We start from the raw sequence: 25,525 nt of genomic DNA on the forward strand, positions 1-25,525 counted from the left end.
GTGGCAGCAGACTGAAACTGGTGTCTTCAATTAGAAAATTTCAGGAGGCTAATTTTTCTACAAGAGAGACTCACTAGCACCCTTACAACAGTAAACAGAGTTTCTCTTATATCTAACATACATGACTAACTTGTAATAAGACAGCACATTTTTAGATTGGAGAAGTGGACCTTGGACCATACCCTAAGGTTACCAGGTAGGGACTTGGCAGGAAACAGGAAGTCAATATGTTGTTAAAACCTGAAATGCTGGCTAGTGCTACCACTTTGAGAGCTTATGCACAAATATTTTGAAATTCAATAACAAAGATATACAGACTATTGCAAAACAAACAAACATGCAAACTCCTAGATTAACACAGTGTAATGGCTGATCAGCTATATGCAAGAAATTCCAAGGAATGGTCCCTATTGCACCAGTAACTCTGTCCTGCTGCCTTTCTATTATTTGTATATGTTGACAAGGTTTCCACCTTAAAAATACTTATGTAGATAAGGTCTCTGAAATTTCAAGCACTTACCAATCAAGGCATAATTGTGATATACCACAATAACGTAACTCAAATATTGTGTGGTTTGATGATATATTCCATTCTAGGATCTCAGAGCTTTATAAACATTTAATGAATTAAACCTTACAATTAGAGAGCTGGTTGGAATTTTTCCATCTGAATTTTTTCTAATGGAAAATTAAACTTCCACAAAATCTTGAAGGAAAATCTTGTTTCCCTCTTCTCCCCACTACCCCCATCAGAAAATTATTCCGAGGCTCTGCAGCTCCCAGACTCCTTGGGAACCCCACCAGACTCCACCCTGCCCATATACAATGGCTTAGTCCCCATCTGCAGTTAGAAAACTGCACCTCACAAATGGGAGTATTAGTGATTGTGCAGCTTCTGCCTGTCCAGGAGCTCTGGCAGGAACTGTCTCCCCAAGGCAGAATGTTTGCTGGGGCTCTCAGTGCTTCCAGGTTCTCTGGCTCCTCTGCAGCCTGGGCTGACTAGTGGGATCCCTTGTTCCCCAGCTGGTTGCCAGGTGGGCAGCCAGGGAGCTGCTTTCTCCAGCTGCCAGGGCTCCCTGGCTCTCTTGCTGGCTGGCTCCTCAGACTACCTGGCTCCTGGGAAGCTTGGGATACTGATGAAACAGGGAGCTTGGAAGCCTGCCTGCCCACCAGATATGCGGTCATGGAGCCTTGTGAGCCAGATATTTGTCCACCTACCCACCAGGCACGCAGTTAGCAAGGTGAAACATTTCCATGTCAGTTCTCCCAAAACAGTATTTTTCCAGCCTTCTCTTCCCTTCCCATGAAAAACGTCAAGGTATTCCTGATTTTTGTTTTGTTACAATTCGGAAAGTAAAAAAATTCAAAATCTCAACATTTTTCATGGGAAGGAAAATCCTCTTCCCCCACAGCTCTACTTACGATACTTCTGTAAGAGAGCTTGGGGTGTGAATACAATTATCCACATTTTTGGATTTGGAAATATCTGTTAATTGACACACCCAAGATCTCAAGCAGGTCCGTGTCAGAGCTGGAAACAGAGCCAAAGTGATTCATTCTGAAATCACTCTGATCCCTTGATTTAGATGGAGTTCCACCGGATTTAGAATGGTGTAACTGAAAGCAGAAGTAGGTCTCTGATCTTCTGACACCCAGACCTGCACTCCAGAAGGCCACACTGAATTAAAGTGCTACAATTCCATTTCCAACCAGGAGATGCCATCTTTTTGGTATTCAAGCAACATTCTTTCCTCCTTTTGAGATTGCATGTTTATTATTAATATGAATGTTGCAACCATTAAATTGCATTAAATATTAAAAGAGTGATTTCTAACACTAACACTAAAGTTTGATTCAGAAGAAATGAGGGACCAAAGGTGTTGTAATGTGGTCAGCAAGGGCTTTTACCAATATATCAGAGGAAAAAAGAGTGAGATACTTGTTCTCCGGCAGACTATGGCTTTGGTGACTCTTATAATAAACATTTGTCCTTCACCATGAATATAGAGGGGTGCACAAGAAGAGCCAATCTGCACTGGGTGCCTGTGAGTTTCCAAATTGAGTTTGTGTGAGTTTGACATGAGGCTGGGGTCTCACACACATGCCTAACTTTAAATGTGTGTAAAACTCCAAGATTGGGGCCCAGATCTCTAAAGAGCTTGTGACCTGCCTATCTGTGAAACTGCCACTCTCCTTTCGCCATATGACCACAGCTGAATTCAGCAGAGATGTTTGACCTCCCTCAACATAAAATGAAAGCTGCTGGCAGGGTTTTCTTTGTCAGGGCCCCTCTGCTTTTTATGCTCCCCACCTTGTTGGAAACAGCCCCAATTTTCTGGCCAAAAGATCTCCAGATTCCTATGTGCTCTATTTATTAGACCATGGCTGCTCCCCGGGATTTAACATATCAGGATTTTAGTTTCCTAAAATCTTACTTGAAAAAAATAATGAAAATAGTGGGATAGAAATGTTCTCATTTTGATGGACTAGTGGATGAAAGACGTAGGCAAAGGGAAATAACAAAAGTGTCAGCGTAATGAATTGGGGGAAGGTGTTTACTGGAGTATAGCAGGGATCAATATTGGGTCCAGTCTTTTAACACCTTCATTATTAAGAACATCTCCACTAGTCAGAACATCATATAAGCAGTATGCTAATTAAATTAGACAGATACAGTGGTGAGTGCAATATAAATACCTTGACAGAAACTCAGAGCAAATACTAAACTGAGAGTGATTTCAATTACTAACAAGGAGGGAAAATTAATATAAAGGGACCTCTGAATGATTAGAAACATAGTAACAAGGGTAGGTTCAGCTTGGAAAAATGCAAGATACTACATCTGGTGAAAAATGATCCAGCATTTAATGGGAGGGAGAAACTCTTCAGGCAATAATTCTGAAAGAGACTGGAGTGTCTCTTTTGCAATTTGCCAGTATAAAAGGTTTAAAAGGCTGGGGGGGGGGTGATCATTCTTTTCTCTATAGCTCTGGTGTGGCTGCACTGGGATTTTTTATTAGAAATCTGGAAAGGTGATATTGAGAAAAACAAGCTATTGTAATGCACCTGCTGGCTCATTACTGGGCATTTTTACCTCTCAATTCACCATCTACCCAGGAGAGGGCTCCATGATCCCTCCAGCGCAAGAAAGAAGTGCTACTTGGGGGATGAGACTCCGAGACAGGTAGAAATGCTTCGTGAAAGGATGAGCAGCAGGTCTGACACAGACAGCAGCCTGGGAGCACGCTATGAAGGGAAGGCTGAATATGAAGCAGCCTAGGACCCAGGGCTGGAGGCCCTAAGAGTAGGATACATGCATACCCTGATTGTGCCAGAAGGTACCTGGACTTTGTTACCTTCACACCCCTTGTCTAGATTGCCCCAACTGAACATAAGAAGATAAGAATGGCCATACTGGGTCAGACCAAAGGTCCATCAAGCCCACTATCCTGTCTTCTGACAATGGCCAATGGCAGGTGCCCCAAAGGGAGTGAACAGACAGGTTATCATCAAGTTATCCATGTCCTGTCTGTCACCCAATCCTAGCTTCTGGCAAACAGAGGCTAGGGACACCATTCCTGGCTAATAGCCATTGATAGACCTATCTTCCATGAATCTATCTAGCTCCCTTTTGAACCCCATTATAGTACTGGCCTTCACAACACCCTCTGGCAAGGAGTTCCAGAGGTTGACACTGTGTTGCGTGAAAAAATACTTTCTTGTGTTTGTTTTAAACCTGCTACCTATTAATTTAATTTGGTGGCCCCTTGTTCTTGTATTATGAGAAGGAGTAAATAACACTTCCTTATTTACTTTCTCTAAACCACTCATGATTTTATAGACCTCTATCGTATCCCCCCTTAGTTGCCTCTTTTCCAAGCTGAAAAGTCCCAGTCTTATTAATCTCTCCTCATGCGGAAGCCGCTCTATACCCCTAATCATTTTTGTTGCCCTTTTCTGAACCTTTTCCAATTCCAATATATCTTTTTTGAGATGGGACGACCACATGTGCATGCAGTAGTCAAGGTGTGGGCAGACCATGGATTTATAAAGAGGCAATATGATATTTTCTGTCTTATTATCTATCCCTTTCTCGATGATTCCCAACATTCTGGTGGGTTTTTTTTGACAGCTGCTGCAAATTGAGTGGATGATTTCAGAGAACTATCCACAATGACTCCAAGATCTCCTTCTTGAGTGGTAACAGCTAATTTAGACCCATCGTTGTATATGTATAGTTAGGATTATGTTTTCCAATGTGCATTACTTTGCATTTATCTACATTAAATTCATCTGCCTTTTTGTTGCCCAGTCACCCAGCTTTGTGAGATCCTTTTGTAGCTCTTTGCAGTCTGCTTGGGACTGGTTGGGTTGCTAAATGTTGAATGGTTTCAGAGTAACAGCCGTGTTAGTCTGTATTTGCAGAAAGAAAAGGAGTACTTGTGGCACCTTAGAGACTAACCAATTTATTTGAGCATCAGCTTTCGTGAGCTACAGCTCACTTCAGCGGATGAACTTACCTTTTGCTGGTTTCAGAGTAACAGCCGTGTTAGTCTGTATTCGCAAAAAGAAAAGGAGTCCTTGTGGCACCTTAGAGACTAACCAATTTATTTGAGCATGAGCTTTCGTGAGCTACAGCTCACTTCATCGGATGCATACCGTGGAAACTGCAGCAGACTTTATATATACACAGAGAATATGAAACAATACCTCCTCCCACCCCACTGTCCTGCTGGTAATAGCTTATCTAGACTAACCAATTTATTTGAGCATTGTTTGTTGAAACTGTTAAGCAAGTGTCCCTGGCGATATTTATTTCTGGCAAACCTAGTGAAGGAATCCTGTTTTATGCAAAGTGTAGGCAGGGTATTTTGGCAATCCAACTGAAACCTGAAGACCCCAGGGCTTGGAGTGCCTACAGCACTTGTTTTCCGGTTGATGATACACCCATCACACTAGCAGACAGCTGAGAGACTGATGTACCACAATACACATTGACACCCTGCAGTGGGGTTGGTGACCCTATTGTCAAACTGTACGGAGTTCAGAGCAAAGTGATCTGGGAAATGGAGGATTTATAAGGGGATTAATGAAGAAAGATTAAATATATACTTTGGGTAAGTGATGATTGAGAAGGGGGTGCATAGAAATCTATAGATATTTAAATACTGTAAACACAAAATGAAGATACATTATTTAGAGCCACATGGGGGTGTAAGAAGTAATGGGAAGTAACTACAGGATGGGTAAATATAGGGTGAATATTGCCATATTGCCAACTTCCTGCCTTCAAAAATCATGAGATAGTAACAAAAAATAAACTTGGGGTTCTTTTTATTTGCTTTGTGGCTTTTGAGCCTTTACAGGATGTGTTTTTCAAGCTTTTCATTTTAACCCTGGGGGTTAGAAACTTAGTTCTGTAAATGGAAGCTGAAAGTCTAAGATAATCAAACGAGTCCAGGCGCTGGGGCTTCAAGAAAAATACTATTTATCATGAGATTCACGATCAAATCGCTAGAGCTGGCAACAAGATAAAACCTGCTGCTAGCCAGATCGGTTAGGTTGTGGAACAGCTTCCTAGCGTGTCAGTAAACGTACACTAGCCCCAATAATATACTCATACACGTGAACAGCTGATTTGGCAAAACTGCCTGAGCAGATCCGCCTTTTCTCTCTCGTGTCCATGCTGAACTGGAAGAGGTGGGGTGGGGGGTGCCCTGGCTCTTCCAGGCTCAGCCCGGCTTTCCCCCACCCTCCCTGCTTCGTTTTCTGAAATGATCAGCTGTGTCCGTGGGTTGTGCCAGGGTCAGGGGGAGTAATGCTGCCCTGCCCCTTGCTGTCACACTGTGTGTGTGTGTGTGTGGGGGGGGGAGATACTGTGACACTGGGCCTGGGCTTGCATTTCTGGCTACCTTTCTAGGTGCTTCCCCCCCCCCGCCGCCTCCGCCTCTCTCTTCTCTACTCCCCTCCTCCTGCCGTCTGCCCCTCCCTTTGCCCCTCCCCTGGTCCCTCCCCCAGCCCCCGCTGGCGGTGCCCGCCCGGTGCTGGCTCGGGCGGCTCTTTCCAGCTGGAGCGCGCTGGCTGCCGAGCCGCTCCTGCGGCTGCTCCGGAAAATGTCCGAGCGAGGCGGCTTCTACAAGCAGGAATTGAACAAGACCGTGTGGGAGGTTCCCCAGCGCTACCAGAACCTGACCCCGGTGGGCTCCGGAGCCTACGGCTCTGTGTGGTAGGTGCCAGCCGCGGGCGGCGGGCAGGAGAGGACGGGCCCCCGGGCAGAGGGACAGCTCCCTGCTCCCCCTCGCCCCCTCCCCGACCTGTCCGGCAAGGTTTGCCCGGCTGGCAGCCTTCTGGCTGGGCGCAAACAATGCCCGGAAGCCGTTTGCATGGGGAGCCGCTAGGCCCGGGTTGGTATGGGCAAGGCCGGCACTGGGGTGTGTTTGTGATACGCCCAGGATCGGGCCGGGTGTGTAACAGCGGGAGGGTTTCTCTGTGTGATCCATGCGGGATAGCCGCCGATGCAGGGTAGCCATAGGCAGGGGCAATTTGTGTGGTGGGGGTGCTGAGAGCCATTGAACCAAACTCTGAACCTTATGTAGGATGGAAAGCACTTCCAGCCAGGGGGTGGGGCAGAACCCCCAGTTCCAGCACCTGTGGCCCGTAGGCTCTTTATATGACTGTGTGCTATAGATCCTAATACTGTAGGCTCTCTTACCCTATATATTCTACACAGAGGATCTGTGTGTGTGATTTTTCTCTTCCCCGCCCCCCACGAGGGTTAGGAGGAGGGAGAGCTGGAGTTGAAGCTCTCACAATAATGTTGAGCTCTGGAATTCCTCATGGGTTGCTAAGGGTAACCTGGGTCATTCTGGCTACTGAAAAGAGGCTTCCCCCAGACTAGATTTAAGACTTTCCTCACTGCTGAGCAGCATGCATGAATTAAAGTTTGCTAGGATGGCCCTTTTATTCACACTGCTGTGGGGTGGGGGGAATCTGGTGCATTCATTTTAGGGGGTGAAGGTGACTAGCGCTGCCTTTCGAACAACTTACCATTGCTCTTTTTAAACAAAAGTTTAGGTGGGTGAATCACCAGAGCCCCTGTTTTTCCACCCCTTCAGGAGCCTGCTCACTAGTTGATATAACACTGTTACATCACCTCAGACCTTCACCTAAAAATACCTCCAGGCTCATTTAAACCTGTTTTTAGGTGTAGGGAGACAATGAGGAGTTTGTTTACAGAGTCCATCCATCTATCAAGGAGGAAGCCTTCATTTTATGTGCACTTTTAGCTCAGTGAAAATTGCAACACTACCAGGAATCTTGCAGAGTCATTGTCTCTGTGAATCAGAAATAAAACCTGGCTGCTTCTTTAGAGTCAGGCAGAGAAGAGTAAGAGTGTTAGTGCTGAGAGATTTTTGCATGAATAGCAAAGTTCTCCTTGTTAATGTTATGAGAACCTTCATTGCATTCTGTCATGCCTGTTTTAGGGTTATTGTGTGACCTGTTTTGCCTGCAACTCACTTGCTCCATATTTGTGTCTGAAATAATACCTCGTTTCTATGAGTTACGTGATTCCTGGCAAACAGGTTAATCAGAGTGCCAGCAGAGGAGTGGAGAACAAAGAAATAAGGAGAATGATATAGTGATAAACATTATTTGAGGTGATCAGTAGGATATATGGAGAAGCACATGACGTCAAATTCTGCTCTGTCTTATACCCCACACAGTCTTATTTGGCCAAATTCAGTTCTTGGATACGCCAGTGTAAATCAGTGAAGTCAGTAGAGTTACTCTGGATCAACATCGGTGTAAACGAGAACAGAATTTTGCCCACTGACTTCAGTCGAATTGTAAATCATGGCAGAATGGGACCCAAAGACTGTAGATTATTAATATTGTGCAGGGATCCATGATGTGTCCTTTCCATTAAACACTTCCATTTTTAATAATTGCTCAGTTATCTATCAAACAGAATTCGTTTAATTTGTGCTTCCAATCCTGCAGGATCAAGCTACTTTTCTATTTGATTCATATTTAACTATATCTGTAGAAACTTCAAATCATTTTCAGAACTAACTCTTTAAAAAGTCACTGTCAGTTTAAAAACCATACCTCTATCTGAATTATTTTGCCTACTATTTACAACGAAACTCCTATCATAACTATAATCAAAGACACTAATGAAAAAAAAGTTCTCAATTTTGTTTCCAATTGATTTGTTTTGTGCATTTGACAAAACCTTCTGAATGGTCAGTTTCACTCTTTCCCTGTATTGTCAGTTTCCTTTTTGTTTGGGTCTTTCACATAACAGGGGAAAGAGAAACATTTTTAAAATAGGAAAATGTGATTAACTCCCCCCCCTTCCGCGCGTGCACACACACACACCACACAAAATAATTGGCAGGTGATCTTAGGGCAGGTGTTTTACCTAGAAGTTCTCTTAACTCATTTTCTAGAATTGACTAGATTTCAGGTTTTTCCTTTTTCTACAAAATCTCTGTGATCATTCATACGTTTTCTTCCAACTAAGGACACAATTCTGTGAATATCTCTGTTCCCAAGTTGTTTAAACCATAGCTCTTAGTCTGAGGATTCGGGTTTTTTCTGTTAGTTTGAGAACTAAGTTAAGTTTGCAGTTGGAAAACAAGCCTTTTAGTTTTCTAATTGCACCTGATTGTTCTGTCCTTTTTCCTTAAGCTCAAATATTTCTAAGAAAAATCTGTAGTGTAATGTCAAAAACTTTTCAGTCATAATAAAGGAAATTGAAACATGTGGTGTTTCAAATGTTGCACAGCTGGTTTGTTTTCAGCTGTGGTAGAATTTACAATGTCTTCTACTTATTTTCCCCGCTCACTGATGCTAAGGAATTCCTAGCTGTTGACAAATGGGAAAGCATAGAAATTAGGAGAGAGAAAGCAGGGAAGTGCATCTGAAATGAAAGTGGTGGTAAGAGCTTATTGCTAAAATATTCATTTTTGGACCAAAGATTGCGTTGTTCCATGAGTTGACCCCAGTGAGACTATAGATGTGAACAAAAGCCCATCATTGTGAGAAAAGGATTCATGGTCTGTAAAAAGAAAAGAAAAAACATTGTACAATAATTTTAACATGCATTGATATTTTGAATGTTTTCCACACAATGGAATCAGTAATATGTTGATAACCAGCATATTCATTCTCTTGACTAATGTGTTCTGCCCCTTTATATGACTAATCCCAACCCTATGCAGCAAAGTACTTAAACCATGCTTAAGTCTTGTTGAAATCAACTGCATTTAAGCAACTGCTGAATCAAAGCTATAGTCTTGAAATCCAAACACTGGCTTTGAAATAGGATAAAAGTTTTTAATAGAATCATATGTTTCTTAACAGTATTGGAACAAATCTTTATTCGTAGTAAGATGTTCCCCTCCTTTCTCATTCAGGGTAACTGTTTCCTGTAAATCTTCCCCTTTTAATGTAACTTGTTACTTGCATCTGAGGGACTTTTGGGTAAAAAAATGTTGTAATTGTTGCATTCAATATGTTGGGCTAAATCATGTTAGTGAAGATTCTATCAGACAACTTCTCAGCCTTGGAGTGACTTTTTTTGAATTAAATTTTGTATGACTACATGTAAGCTTTTAAAGTAGAATTAGAAATAAAGTGGGGAGAGATCAGGTATTTCTGTGGTCCTATAGCTCAAAATGATTTTGGTATAAAACAAATGTTTTGCAGCCCCTTTCACTAGGTATTTATTTAAATGCTGGCAACGTGCTTTGATGTTGTACCAGATGCAAAATATAATCTCTGACCCACAGAGATTAGTCTCCTCACACTGAAGATACATCAGAGTGGCGCTCGTTCCTGCAAACTTTACAAAGCATATAGCAGACCTGCCTAGTACCCCATTGGACTTCAGAGCAAAGAACTTCTGTGGAGTCCTTGCCTCAGGCACTGCACCCCTATGCTGTATTTTCATCAATTAACTCTGCAGATGTAGGCTACACAGTCTTCCTTAGCTGAGAACTTTGCATTTTAGCCTTCACCCTTGAAGTCAGTGGATGTTCTATCATCGACTTTGATAGGTGCAGGATCAGGTCCGTTAAGCTTAGCACAAAAACAAACAAATAAGATATGGTGTATGTAGGTCCCATAAACTTCAAAGGGTCATAACTTACAATTTGTTTTTTGAGTAATACTCCACGGCATTTCTTCTCACTTAGGGCTGTTTACATGATGCCATATATCCACTTTCAAGGCCCAGCCATTTAACATGGAGAGTTGGGTTTGTTTGCATTTCTAAAAAGTTGCAAGGATTTTTATATAATGGAAAACTTGTTTTTGAATATATAAAAATAAGAAAAAAAATCACTGAAATGTTTTAGTTTTAAACTTACTCCCAAAATTTCTTTGTGCAGAGACCAAGCATAAACATATCAGCCCAGAAAGTGAATGTTTCAGGAAGCTGAATGTGACAGATAACTAGAGATTAAAATAGAAACTATTATGCAATCTTTAACTATAACCACTCATATCATAATAAAAATAAATTAGAGTAACTGTGACACCATCATGCATTTTAGCATCCTCAGTACAGATCCCTTTCTTGAAGAAATGCATACACATTAAACATCTAGGGTTAACTTCTAACTTCTCAGTGGCAAAACTTCCACTGACTTCAATGGGGCCAAGATTTCATCCCTACTCTGTGAGTTTTAAAACCACTTTGGATTTAAACTACACTTTTTCTGTTAACTTTGTATCCTCCCCTCCCCAGTGTCCCAAAGTCCATTTTGTAATATCTGCCCATTTGGATGGGAAAGTGCACTGAAGTGCATCTTGTTTCTGTTCTAGGAAGAATAAAATAAAATTGGACTATGTCATGATTACAGAGCAAGTTTGTTTTCAATCCTTTTTATCCCATTCGAGTGCACTTCTCAACTCACTGGCCTGGCTTCCCTCACCTTTTTCAAGGGTGGAACCCCAATGGTCCAAACACTCTTGGGCTACATCTACACTGCATACCTCTTGTGGCAACATGTAGCTATACACAGCAGGAAAAAGCAGGCTGTATCTACACTGAGATGTATAGCTACAGATGACAGTGAAAGGCTCTTTCAAGGGGAAGCAGTGGGGAAAGGCTTGTTAGCAGGAGTTGCCAGAGCCTTTCCCCACTGCCAGAGCTTTTCCCTGTGGCAATGGGCCACTACACTGTTAAAATAGCAGTGTGGATGGGGAGGCACTGCTTGGATGAGTAGAGAGCCTTGCAGGTTACATACACACAGGATTCAAGCATGTCTTTATTCGAGGCACCAAAGCAGTGCTTTGCTATCTACACTGCTATTTATACTTGTGCTAGATCTGTATGTAGCGTGTGTATTCTATATGCACCCCCTAGCACAGGGCTAAATGGCAGTGTAGCTGGTAAGACGCTGCTTAGGTGAGTTGGGTAAAAATCACACTTGAATCCCTAGGTTATGTACACTACATGACTGTCTACATGTCCAAGCCATGCCTGCCCCATCTACACAGCTATATTTAGCAGAGTGATACCCCACAGGCTCCAGCAGCAAGGAAAAGTTTTGGCAACGGGAGAGTAAAGGGTCATTCACTTCTTGAGTGCTACCAAGTGGCTGGGTGTGTCAGTTCTCACAGTCAGTTCTCACCCATGGCGCCTCCTGCAGGCTGCCAGCCAACCTCTGGCCAAGTCACAAAGTCCCAATGAAACCCTTCTGGAGTACTAAAGAATCCAATAAATAAACAGTCTATTTGCCCTCAATAGGATCTTCAGCACCAGCTCTGGCCCCTTTAAATTCAGCCCATTGTGCGGGCTCCCAAATAAGCCCTGTCTCCTTCTTGGGGCTTACACTACTTTACCTGTCTGGTATGGGAATCTGGGCACACCCACTACTCTGGGTTCCAGTACAGGGACCCTGTACACAGCAGCCATGTACTGCGGATTTCAGTCCTTTGGTGCTATTTCCCTGGGCCTCATCCTACTAGGCCCCTTTTATCTCCAGCCCTATCCCAGGGCCAGTGTGCTCAGGTCCTTCTCTCTCTGCAATCCCAGCTAAGTAAATTCAGCCATAAAGTCTGTCTGATTGTTAGGCTCCTTTGCCCAGAGAGCAGCTAAGACCAGGTAGCTCCTTCTATCTAGGCCAGCCAGGCCCAGATTGGCTGTTGCTAGTCCCTCTAACCTTTGGAGAACCAGGTTTCTGTGGTTTCCAAAGTGACTGCTCCAAAGAGGCCTCTCTAGGCAGGCTTGGAGAATCCACCTTTGCTGCTGTTTCTCCCACATTGCTGATGCCAGGGGTGGGGTGTAGTAGGACTGCGGGGCCTCCTGTAGGGAGCTGCAAAGGCCAGGTACACCCCACCCCTGGGAGGCAGCAGGAAAAGGTTCTGACAGCTCCAGAGCCTTTCACTGCTGTGGGTAGCTACACATGCAGTGTGGATACAGCTAGCTCTTTACTGTGGCATGTGCCCATGCCCTGCATGCTGACACTAGTGGAGTGCAGTGCAGACATGCCTTTAGACTTGAAGTCTGGGGTGCAGCCCCACCCTGTTTCCCAACCTTCTTAACTCAGCAGGCCCAATTGAGTTTGCCACCTGTAAAACTTTTCCCCCAGGAGCCTGTGACAGCGGCTGATTAAAGTGATTCAAAAACAGCTTCTTCACAATAAAGCATTATTTATTCACTCAAAGGGTACACAGCATGCAGCTCAAACAGTAAACGTGACAAAGCCTATATGCATATTTCCCCATACCTATATCTTAATCTTTCCTTGCCAGCTTTTGTAAGCTCTCCTCTGCCCAGTTAACCCATCTCTGTATGGTACAGGCACAGACTGCCTTCTGCAGCGTGCTCTTTATGACTGTCTCCCCTAGTGGGTCTCCTTGTCAGCATGCTGACCACCCACACTTCTCCCACCCCTCCCTTTTAGGTCAGCACGTTTAAAGTTTTAGCTTTCCCTTTGGGTCCAAGGTGCAGGCCTGGGAAAAGTACACCTTGCCAGACTAGCTGGAGCCAGGCAGCTATTCCCCAATCAATAGCTTCGCTGTTGTTTCCTCAAGGACCCTTGATATTCTTTATGATGGCACCTTATTTTAGCCATTGTTTCATTTCCTGTTGGTTTCCTTCTTACGACCTCCTTTGATTTAACTCTACATATTTAGGCAGGATAATATCACACTGGTAACTGAGGTGCATATTTTTGTTTTAAAAAATACACATAACTTTTTCATTCTCCACAGACTATAATAAAATATGCCCTGATTCAGAAAAGCACTGATGCACATGCTTAAGTCTGATTGACTGTAATGAAACATAAGCATTTGCTTAAAGTTAAGCTTACATACTATCCTGAAAAGAGATCCTTTCCTGAACTGGGTCTTACTTTGTTTTGAGGCATTGGAAGGAAGGTGAAGCAATAGGATTAAGGCTCCCAACTTCTAAAGTTTAAGGTCCTGATCCTGTGATTCTACTTTAAAATCAGCTTGGGGGTGCAGTGAACTGCATGACTGGAGCCTAAATTATAAAGTAATTGCTTACCAAACGCATTTCATAAATTGTCTTAGTGTTAAGAGCACCAAAACTGCTTCAGAGACCATTAAGTAGTGTTTGGGGAGGAGCGGGGGAGGTTGTTGGTATTTTTTAAAATTGTACTAAATTGTTAGACTGTAAATCACCTTTGGCTAAAAATAGAATCACTCCTGAGTTAAGATCTTATTTGAGGACTTTTAGCCCACAGCACCTTTTTATGGTAGTTTTAAACCGCGGGAAATATCTATTTCTAATGGAAATATTAATACAGTATAAATTACAGTAACACTAAATGTATGTAAATGTACAGGAACACTAAATGTACAGTAACACTAAACTTTAAGTAAAACGTCACCTCTGTAATTTGTGTCATTTGTAAAAGTGCCTGCTTATTTGAATGCTAAAAGAGTACAGAAGTGATCATACTTCAGAGTAATACATGCACTTTTTGTATATAGATATATTTGAGAGCCAAAGACTTGAAGGGTCTGCAAGGGCGAAGGCTCTGATTCTGAAATCATATCTGCACCAGTGGGCCTTTGCAGAGATAGTTGACTAAAGTGGGCTTTGTACAGTCTGAAAGGTGCACTCATTGGGATCCCTTTGCAGGATTTGGGCCTACATTCAGCCCTGGCGAGGGTTATCTCCATTGTCTTCATTGGAGGGACACCGCCTACATCAAGGCTAAACTTGGTCCTAATTATGGTTCTGCTGACATCTACATTGGTTCTGATGAGGTCTTTGTTTTAAAAAGGATAATGATTCTCACTGAAGATGACTACGCAAAGCTTTGTCATGAATTGCAGGATATGAATCTTACTTATAGGTGTTGTAGACTGATTTCAAAGCAAGGCTGGCAAAAGAGATACAAAAACCATCTCTTTTGGCAGCAAGGGGACACTTACTGCTGAGGATTTGGGTTTTTTCTAACACATTTTGTACAGAAAATGGAAGGACTCCTGCCAGGAGACAGGCTCCAGACTGATTTGTTCCCTTGAGTTTGCATTTCTGTTTCGTGGTACAAATTGAGTGACAATCCTGGTACGATGAAAAATGAACCGAGCAGAGTCTGCCTTCTTTCTGCTCTGTGACAGCTCTGCCATTTTGGGTGTTTGGCACAATCTCTCCTGCTCTCATTCAGTCTCCACCATTTCATGGTGAATCTTGACACTAGCACAGCTGAATTCTGATTGCTTGGGGACCTTGAATTATAGCTTTTGTTGTTGTTTGTTGTTGTTCATTTCTGTTACCACAGAGCCTGGGAGCCCCTAGTCATGAGCCAGGATCCCACCGTGCAAGACAATGTGCAAACACAGAACAAAACGATGGACCCTGCCCGAAAGAGCATGGAATCTAAATATGGGACAAGACAGTGGATGGATACAGACTTACAGGGTGCACAAGGAAACAATGAGACGATGTTGGTTAGCATGATGGGCGGTGGTCACAGCACACCCGCATCCTAACGGTTGTCATGTTTTTTGTACGCATCATGGCAAAGGAGAGTTTCAGGAAGGGGTCTGAAGAAGGATAATGCATTAGTTATTCAGATTTTTTCTGAGAGCTCCTTCCCAAGCATGTGAGGCAGCATGGAAGAGAGCATGAAGTTGCTTGTTTGAAAATTTAACAAGTAGGCTATGGAGGCTGGCATCACGTGTTGATCAGAGGTGGAAGTCAGCATCTCAGTAGCTAATAAGAGATGATAAATAGGGTGAGAATAAGCTGTGAAGGGCCTGGAAGTGAAGACAAGTGGCTTATGACTGATGCTTTAGAGAAAGGAGAGCCAGCAGAGGGTTGCAAAGAAAGGTGTTTCATGGTTAATCTATAGGCTAGGGAAATGATCTTTGCAGCAGCATTACAAATGGATATGAGTGGGGCAAGATTACAATTGCCAAGGCCAGAATAAATGATATTGCAGTAATCGAGATGTGAGATGCTGAGAACCGGGAGGAGAGTGCTGGCTGTGTGGATGGATCGTAAAGGCTGTATCTTAGAGAGGCAGACAGAATTAACAAGACATAGACATGGCCTGAGTGTGAGGATCTAGAGAATGGTCTGAATCGAAGAAGACGCTCAGGTTATGGACCTGAGTGACTGGCAGGATGGTGGTGTTGTCCACAGCGATCGAGAAGGGAGGTAGCATGGAGGGAAGGAGGGGACAGGAAGAGATTAGGAGCTCTGTTTTAGCCTCATTGAGCTTGAACTGATGGTTAGACAGCCACAAGGAGATGTCAGAGATAGAAGCTGAGATTTTAGTTTGGACAGAAGGAGACAGGTCTGGAGTAAAGAGGTAAAAGGACAGAGTCCTTTGGATCCCCAACAGAAAGTTGGAAAGGGGAAGAGAAGGATCCTTTGAAGGACATGCTGGAATGATTAAAGAAGTAAGAGGTGAACCCATAGAGGTCAGAAAAACGGAAGCCAAGGGAGGACAAGATTTCAAAAAGAAGAGTGTGATCAACTGTTGCAAAGGCAGCTGGCAGGTTGAGGATGAGGATGGAGTACTGGCTCTGAGCTTAGGCTAGGAAGAAGTCAGTGGTGACTACTGAGAGTAGTTTTCGTGGAGTTCAAGGGTTGGAATTTGGATTGGAGGCTGTCAAGGATGGAATTCAAGGAGAGGAACTCCAGACAGCGACTGCCAACAGCATGTTTCAAGAGCTTAGAAATTAAAGGGAGAAGGAACATGGGGTGGTAGTTGGAGAGGGAAGTGGGTCAAGAGTAGGTTTGATGTTAGTCTCTCCCATTAAAAAAACAAAAACAATTTTGAAGATGACTGAGGCTTGTGTGTGAGGGGAAGGAGCCAGGGGAGAATGAGTGTTGAAGGAGAAGAATAAGGAAGAGGATGAGAGTGGGTGCAAGGGAGATCAGGAAATTGGATGGGGTCACTGGGGCAAATGGAACGGTCAGAAAAGGACAGCATGTGAGAACTTCTGCATCTGCGCCATGGAAGAAGAGCAATTTGGAGGCGGGAAGGTGGGAAAGAGGAGAAAGGTGTGTTGAGAGAAAGTCATATTATATTTGTCAGTTTTCTCTTGGAAGAAATTGGTAAGACCCTGTGCAGAGAGAATAGTGGAGGTGCAGGAGAGCTGGTTTGAGGACCGAGTCAAAGGTGGCAAGTAAGGTAGCTGGGATTGTGACTATGGGATTCAATTAAGCAGCTAGGAATATGGTAGAACAGAAAGAGGTGAGAACAAATTCATAGTGGAGGAAGTCAGCCTGGATGTAGGATTTCCACCAGAGATGCCCTGCAGCACAAGAGTAGAAGCATAGGAAACAGATGTTGGGGGGCAAGCCAGAGCTATGGGTTGGTGGGGCAAAGCTTGTGATGGGAAGGAAAAGCAAAAGGTGGAGGCGAGTGAAGAATTGAGAGAATCAACGACCATATCGATGGAAGAAAGGGAAGAGAAGGCAGGCAAGAGAGAACTGAGAACAGGTGAGAAGTCATCAATGCTGATGAATTGGAAGTCACGGAATGGTCAAGTGACAGTGTTGGGGGAGGGAAGGAGCACTGATGGGTCATGCTGAAAGAGACCAGGTGATGACTGGAGAGGGGGAAAAGATCAGAGAGAGAGCAGTGCTTGGTGAAGACCAAGTCCAGTGAATGCTCTTTTGGTGAGTGGCAACAGAGAGAGTTGAACAAGGGCTGCCAGTCAAATGAAGAGGTGATGACAAGGAAACATGCAGCTAAGGGGTCAAATGGGTCATCTGCATGAAACTTCAAGTCACCAGGGATGAGTATAGAATCATAGAAGATTAGGGTTGGAAGAGACCTCAGGAGGTCATCTAGTCCAAATTGGTCATCTAGTCCAAACTCAAAACTGGACCAACCCCAACTAAATCATCCCAGCCAGGGCTTTGTCAAGCCAGGCCTTAAAAACCTCCAAGGATGGAGATTCCATCTCCTCCCTAAGTAATCCATTCCAGTGCTTCACTACCCTCCTAGTGAAATAGCTTTTCCTAATATCCAACCTAGATCTCCCCCACTGCTATTTAAGACAATTGCTCCTTGTTCTGTCATCTGCCACCACTGAGAGCAGCCTAGCTCCATCTTCTTTGGAGCCCCCCTTTAGGTAGTTGATGGCCACAATCAAGTCCCCCCTCACTCTTTTCTCTTCTGCAGACTAAATAAGCCCAGTTCTCTCAGCCTCTCCTCATAAGTCATGTGTCTCAGCCCCCTAATAATTTTCATTGTCCTCCACTGGACTCTCTCCAATTTGTCCACATCCTTTCTGTAGTGGGGGGTACAAAATTGGACACAATACTCCAGATGTGGCCTGACCAGTGCCGAATAGAGGGGATTAATCACTTCCCTCGATCTGCTGGCAATGCTCCTACTAATACAGCCCATTATGCCGTTAGCCTTCTTGGCAGCAAGAGCACACTGTTGACTCATATCCATCTTTTCATCCACTGTAATCCCCAGGTCCTTTTCTGCAGAACTGCTTTTTAGCCAGTCTGTCCCCAGCCTGTAGCAATGCATGAGATTCTTCCATCCTAAGTGCAGGACTCTGCACTTGTCCCTGTTGAACCTCATCAGATTTCTTTTGGCCCAATCCTCCAATTTGTCTAGGTCACTCTGGACTCAATTGCTACCCTCCAGCATATCTACCTCTCCCCCCAGTTTAGTGTCATCCGCGAACTTGCTGAGGGTGCATCCCATCATTCCAATCATTAATAAAGATGTTGAACAAAAGAAGACTGAGTGGTGGAAGACAGAGCCAAGAGTCAAAGAGAGGAAGGCTGATGGGGAGGAGTCAGTGGCCAATAAGTGACAGAAACATTGAGAGGCAAAGAAGAGGAGAGTTGGATGCAGTGCTGGTCAAAAGAGGAGAAAAGGTGGGCAGGCTGGTCAAAAGAGGAAGAGGTGGAAGCAGCAGGAGAGGGAGAAGAGAAGTCTAACACCCCCAACCTGGGCTGATTCATCGTGGGAATGGGAGAAGAAGAGGCCTCTAAGTTGAGAGGCTCCAGGTCTCTGTGAGAGCCAGGAGCTGGAAAGAGCAAGATATGAAGAGGTTGGAGATGGCTGGGAATTTTTTTAGAGATGGAGTGGGTGTTCCAGAGAGAGGCAGAGGAGAAGGAGGAGGATGGGCGCGAGGTTACAAATGGGGACACGAGAAGGGCAGCAGTGGTGGCAGAAATGAGAGTAGGAGGTGGAGAGGGTGGGGAAAGAGGGAGGCCCAGGGCTGGGGAAAATGTCGCCGAAGGTGAGGAGGAGAAGGCAGAATAGGGTGTGGATGTGGGATCTGGATTTGTGCTGGTAGGAAGAGTGGAGAGATCGGGATGAAGAGGAGCATGTAGAGGGAGAGAGTAACAAGGAACCAGTGAGGGGAAAGAAGCGGGAGGAGGAGAAGGAGATGGATGGATGGTATGATGCACCAAGGGTGTGATGAGAGCCATGGGTGAGCAGCAGATGGACAATGATTCCAAGGAGGAAAAAAGGAGAGTTTGAAAAATGCTGTGCGGGTACTTGGGGTGGGGGGATTGGGACAGAATTGGTTCCCTGGTGCTGATACCAGACGGACTGAGTGCTTTTCCCATGGAGGGGAAGGAGACAACCAAGTTGTACGGTTGCAAGGATCTGGGTGGGAGGGGAGGGTCACTGAAACAGGGGTGGCTCCGTAGTGCTTATAGCAGGACCCTCTGGAGTTCTGGTGAAAAAAGTAACTATAAAAATGATGCTCTGGGGAACTACAACCTTCAGTAAAGACAAATACCAAAAATGAGCACTTGTTTTGGCAGAGTACAGTTAATTCAGCCTGCTTTTGGAAATTGAGTTGCTTTCTTTGAGTTCCCAGCGTTGTAACTATTAATAACATCGTTACTTGTTTATCCAGTGCCAAAATGAGCATGGCAATTTACAAATAGAGTAAAACAGGGTCCCTTGTCCCAAAGACCTTTAAGATCTAACACCTGGTTCACTGCATATCGCTCTTTGCAAGATCAGGGGCTAAATTTAGGCATAATGACCAATATTTCTAGACTCTTAAGTCTATATTTATGGCCTAAGTGTGGGATTTTCAAAAGTGACTTAGGAGCCCAAGACCTGCCTCTGGAAATTTTTACCATTATGGAGAAAGCGAACAAGATATGGGAGGACTTAGGGAAAAGAAGGATATTGGTAATGTAAATGAGATTATGCTTGCTTGGGTTTATGCATGCATCTTGATGGCATTATTTTAAAAAGGAAAAAAAAGTAAATTTAGAAGCTGACAGTTTTAATTATAGTTTCGTATTCCATAATCTATAGCTACCTGACAGTTTTCTTTTTCAATGAAAGGTAGAATAAAATGCAGCTTGATCTTCAATAGTATATTAGCTTTGCAATGGTGACAGATCTTTATTATTTAAGCACTGGCAGCCTTTTCAAAAGCTGTATAAGATACAAATACCACATGGTCCCTGCAGTAACAGAGCTAACCATTCCAAAGCTCTAACCCATCATACATTTACACACATGAGTAACTTTACATGTGATTAGTCCCAATGACTTCAGTCATGTCATAACCGTTCCCCCAAAAAAGTCTTTAGTGTGACTAATCATGTGTAAAGTTACTCATATGCGTAAGTGTTTGCAGGATGGAGGTCTAAAAGACAAAGATTAGACTAAATCTTCCCTGTAGCCCAAAGATTGAGTATAGTTAGTATATTGATTATTTTTATTTTATAAATTGTGTTGGTAATAGATTTATATTGACATTGGTTAATGTTTGTAGTTAAGAACTACGTTTCTTTGCCAGTAAAATAAGGAGACATGACTAAATAGAAAAATAAGAAGCAAATATGTGCAATTTTATGATATGTTTAATACCGTATATGCAATGTAAGTTAACATAATAGCTGTTTTGGCATTCAGATGCTAGCTGTAAATTCATCTTAAATAATTGACACTAGTTGTGCTGGAGTTAAAGCAAAGCTGAAGTTCTTACAAACCTTGTGAGCATTACATAAGGCATGTAGGAACAATATTCAAGTGATACTGCATTGCAAAACCATAATATATCGCATCACCATTTGTAGGGTGAAGTAAGGGTTGTTCCTGGAGCAATGAGATTAGTATGTTGTTTTGCTGAAGACTATTACTCATCCTCTCTCCTTTTGTCTTGCTACCTTTCATATTTTTTATAGATTTATTCTTATGCATGTACCTGTACCTAATTGTGCGTTTCCTAATAGACAAAGAAGCACTCTGTGCTTTGTAGGGTAAATGTAGCTCTCTGAAAGTTGCATTCACTAACTTCCTTGAACTGCCATAAAATAATAAAGCATTTGTTTGGGGATGAGAGATGAAGAGAATATTTCAGTTCCCTGTGTTAGTTTATCTTGTTTGTTGGCACTGCTTATCCAAAGCTGACAACGGGAAATGCTCGTTTCTTTGCATTGGGAATGCAACATAGCCCCCTCCTGATTCTGCCGTGCTGCCAATTGCTCTTATGGCACATTTCCTTGTGGTTGGATTGATGGCGTATGTGCTCTTTCCCAAGACTACGCTCCATAATTCGGTAAACAGTGGCTGCTTTAAGAGCAGTCTCTTCTGGGTCCTTTCCAAGACACTGATGTTTGTAAACTTTGTGATATCTTCTCTATTTAGCAGGAGGTTTTTTTTATAAAAACTAAACACATTGTCATTTTCACTCACCTCTATGGCATAACATGAGTAAAATCAACATTCATCAAAACTGTACAGAAACCAAATTTCATGATTGGGAATGGTAAATGTATATAAGTAAATGCTATAAAATAAAATCATTAGTTTCTTCTGAACTGATTCAGAAGCACACTGAAATAAACCAAGAATTCAAAATGATCATGTAATTATTTTTTACTATGTCATGCAATTCATAAGCATAAACCACACTTTTTATTTATAAACAGCTGTATTGCCAATCCCAAGTATTCTAAAATCATGAGTCAGGATTCCAAAATCATGAAATTGGTTTGAAAATCATGAGATTGTTTTAAAATATTACATTTTGCGTTCTTTTCATTTGACTTTTGGTTTCTGAGCTACTCTTCTTTCAGCTACTCTTGCTTCATGTGTTGTTGCTTTTCTCGGCAACCATGAAGTCTGGAAAGTTACTTCTTTTAGGAAGTGAAAGCTCAGAGTCTCACATGATCTCTTGATTTAAGCAGCTGGGGCTTTCAGAAAAGCACTAAATATCACGAGAGTAAGCAACACTGAAACAGTCTCCCTAAATTAAGCAGTGATTTAAAATTACACGGAGCAGACGGTTTTGAACAGTGCCAAAACAACACTATTGCTCAACTGGATATCTCTTGACCACTTCCAGATAGCAAATAAATACCTATAACCACTGAGAGTTCTGGGTTGACTGAGATCACATCTGAAAGGGACACTGCTAAAATAATTTAAGGTCCCAGAGTTAGCTTTTATAAAAATAACATCAATGACAATGTTTTCAATAAATTAATGCTTTTGAATTTCTGTGGGGAAAAGCCCACTTAAAGAAATATTTCCCAGCAGTGTTTGCAGCCTGAACATCACCGCAGCCTGCTAACATTTGAGAACCAGAAAGTGAAACTAAAAATATGCAGTAACAAAATTGAATAGTTTATTTTCATGGTCCAAGGTGAATGAAATGCAAACAGTGAAGAGCATAAATGGTGGAAAGGAAACTAGATTTCACAAATTTCAGTTTTAATATCCAACGTGGATGGGGGAGCTGGTGAGACAAGTGAGAGAAACACTTCAAAAATATAATGGGCCAGATCATCACTTGGTGCAGTCCACTGGCTGTACAGGAGCTGTGCCAATTTAAACCAACTGAGTATCATGGGCATTAATTTTATATGCACAGTTTTGCTTTAAAAGTCCCACAACACGGGTCGCTACTTGCTTTTTCTCCCTCATTCTGTTCCAATCTGGTCTAAGCACCTGCTGGTTTAAGAACTGCTGAGGCTAAAAAGCAATGCTTTATACCATCTGAAAGCTCTGACTCATTCAAATGGTAGAAAGCAATCCATCACTAAGTTGAGCGTTTATCAAGCTACTGAATCCCACAATTGAACTGAAGTGGGGGAGAAGATGTTTATCAGAATGATGGGTCTTCCTAAGTCCTTGTAGAGAGCACCCAGGTTCTGCAAGGCTTTTGGGTGCCAGCAAAAGTATGAGTGGAGGTATATGCATTGGCACAAATAAGGTCAGTTACCTGCTAGGCAGTGCTCTGCAGTAAGCGTTAAGCCACCTGTGTATCCATTTCCTTCCTCACAAATGTGCCAAGTTTAAAAGAGCTAGAATGTAAGTGAAGAATAGGTATTCCTGAGGAGACATGGGGTGAAATATTGGCCCCATTGAAATCAATAGATTTCATTCATTGACTTCAGTGGGGTCAGGATTTCACCCTAGGATTTAGGTTTAGTCCTCATCATGCTAATGAGGCATGTGGCTACATATTTCTCTTATGACTTACTCCTATCCACATCGTCCCCTTTTCCAGTCATGAAAAACATAGCCACTAAAATCACCTTCTTTGCCTGTACTTCTGATCACACCAGCCCATGTCTGAACCCCTCTGCTTGCTCAAGCATCACATCAGATTGTGTCTCCTTATCACCATCATGTCTTACATAACTCTGCCTCCTCCCAACTTGTCAGGCCAAGTCTCTTATCATATCACTCTGCCTGCGCCTCCTCACCGGAGATGCCAGCCTTTTCCTGCAACTGCCTGTGCTTTCTTCCCTTTACTCATGGAGTCTCTTTTCCGGAGTGCTCTACAGAGCCACGACCCTCTCCACCCTTAAATCCCTCTTGAAGATCCAGTTCTGTGATGCTTACAAACTATCTGACTAAATAATCACTTATTTGTTTCATTCATCTCATGATTGACTCACTTCTTCGCTGATCCCTACAAAAAACTTGCTGATTAAGTCTACTTCTTCTTTCAGTGTAACTATAATTAAAAACAAATTCATTGCTCCATCCTGCTTTGCATTGGTCTTTGCTGAGTTTCTATGTAATCTAAGATAACTAGTTGTATAATGAAAAGGAGTACTTGTGGCACCTTAGAGACTAACAATCTTACTGATGTTGCCCTGGTTCTTCCTCCTTTACTTTACTTTTCCCCATTGTCTTGTTTGCCCCTTTTTTTTGCGTCTAGTCAGAAAAGAGGTCCTGATCCTGTGACGGGCTTCAGATGAGTAGACCTCCGCTCCACATGGAGCTCCATTCAGTTCAGTGAGGTACCATGCAAATGTGGAGCTCCATCCACATGGAGTACAGGAACCGGGCATTAGTTTGTGAACTACTTATGGCAAAACTTACGTCTTTATGCAGGAGCTCTTAGCACAATTTTGGGAGCCATTAAAATATATAGTGTGACTCCTAACCATTGCCATCTCACTCTTACACATACTATTGTTGTTGAATTTTCAACTAGATTTGTTACTCAGTGAAAGGATTCCTGTAAAATAATGTGTTAAAGATTATCTCTTTATGCTCATGCTGTCTCCAGCAACTGCAGATTGTGTTATCAACACTTTCAGTAGGCAACTTCACAGTTTTCTTAGCTGAACTGAATTTATTTTAAGGGGAAAGTAAAAATGCAGAGATGGTATTAAATAGAGTTGGATTATTGATTAACCAAACAAATAGTTTTCAAATGTCCTATGCATTGTCAGGAGGTAAAGTGTAAATGAACGAATTTTTCCCTCATTCGCAACATAATGAGCAGTATTTGTTTGGGGCTTGCTATTGGTTATGTAGACTTACTAATGTGTTGAAAATTAAGTCCCTATTCCTTCAAATGGTTACATACATGCTTAACTCTATGTATCTGAGTACTCCTGCTGAAGACTGTGGGTTGCTCAAATGTGTAAAATTGAGTGCATGCTTAAATGTTTGTGGGATTGGAGCCCTAATTCCATGTAAATTCATTTATACTGGTGATTTGTTTGTTAATAATGGTTCCTGAGGCAACTTTTATAGTCTGACAGTGGCTATTTTGAAATTTTAATCTGGTGTCAGTAGATTTGTGAAGATGTCATATACCATGCAAATGCTTGCTAGGCATAATTAATATTTGCTAGACAGTGTGGCAGCATCCCTGTAATTACTAAAGGCTCCAGTCTGTTCACTAAGGGCTAGAGTTCAAATCCTTATATTCCCTGAGAGCGCCTTGAGTTTGGGCAGGAGTTGGAAAGCAAAATTAATGAAGCTAATTCTCTGGTTATTTTCCATGCCAGATGGGGACAGGGTAATACCTAGGGATGAACAATATCGTTAGGAGTTGGCAATTTGTTAGGAAGATTGCAAGAGAGCTATCTTTGAATATTGGAGGTTGTCTCCAAATAGCTCTCCCAGAGATCGCTTTCAGGTGATAAAGCAGGAGGAAATAGAATCATAAACCCAAACTTTCTCAAGTTGTCTTTGGACTGTTACATCATGAGGTCCTAGCAATGCCAGGGTAGATCATGTTTTTTAATTTTTTTAAATTTTCTCTTAGTTCAACTTATGATACCAAAACAAGACAGAAGGTGGCAGTAAAAAAGCTTTCAAGACCTTTTCAGTCACTTATTCACGCAAGAAGGACCTATCGAGAGCTTAGGTTGCTTAAGCACATGAAACATGAAAATGTAAGTGAAGAGTTTGTACTTTGCATTCTGTTTTTATAAATGAAAGTTTATAAACCAAAGTTTAACTTACTTTACCTACGCTTATATTGGTAAAGTATACGTGATCCCTGCCTTTCCAAGAAATAGTTGCTCTTCCAGGGATTGATCCTAATTCCATTGAAGTCAATGGGTATTAATAGACACTAACAAATTGTCTTTTGTTGAAAGTATGTTGTTACACTAGTAGAGAAGGGCAGAGTAAAGCATCGAACCTAAATAAAACTCAGATCTGCATTTGTCAGTTTGGGATTCTACTGAGAAATTAAGGCCAGATTCTGTTTGCATATATGCTCATAGAGCTCTCACTGAAGTTAATGGGAATATAACATACTTATCAGAAGACTGGGTTTGGTCTTTGACCTGGGTGCAGGCTGCTAGGAT

At 42.6% G+C, this 25,525-nt stretch overlaps 1 protein-coding gene across 5 annotated transcripts in view; it reads left to right on the forward strand.

Annotated features, from left to right (window-relative positions):
* Positions 1-6,042: 6,042 nt before the first annotated feature.
* The window catches only part of MAPK11 (mitogen-activated protein kinase 11), a 49,169-nt gene continuing 29,686 nt past the window's right edge, over positions 6,043-25,525 (forward strand). For 2 of the 5 annotated variants that reach the window (XM_077834581.1, XM_077834584.1), the window contains exons 1-3: positions 6,101-6,226; positions 14,775-14,943; positions 24,976-25,105. In XM_077834581.1, the coding sequence (XP_077690707.1) occupies positions 14,822-14,943; positions 24,976-25,105 (252 nt within the window). In that variant the 5' untranslated portion in view covers positions 6,101-6,226; positions 14,775-14,821. Of the gene's footprint in view, positions 6,227-14,774; positions 14,944-16,843; positions 16,950-24,975; positions 25,106-25,525 lie in introns of those variants that run through there. The other 3 variants (XM_077834583.1, XM_077834594.1, XM_077834587.1) reach the window with 3 other exon arrangements.

This window comes from Eretmochelys imbricata, chromosome 1 (genome assembly GCF_965152235.1).
Source record: "Eretmochelys imbricata isolate rEreImb1 chromosome 1, rEreImb1.hap1, whole genome shotgun sequence".
In the NCBI taxonomy this organism is placed as follows: domain Eukaryota; kingdom Metazoa; phylum Chordata; order Testudines; family Cheloniidae; genus Eretmochelys; species Eretmochelys imbricata.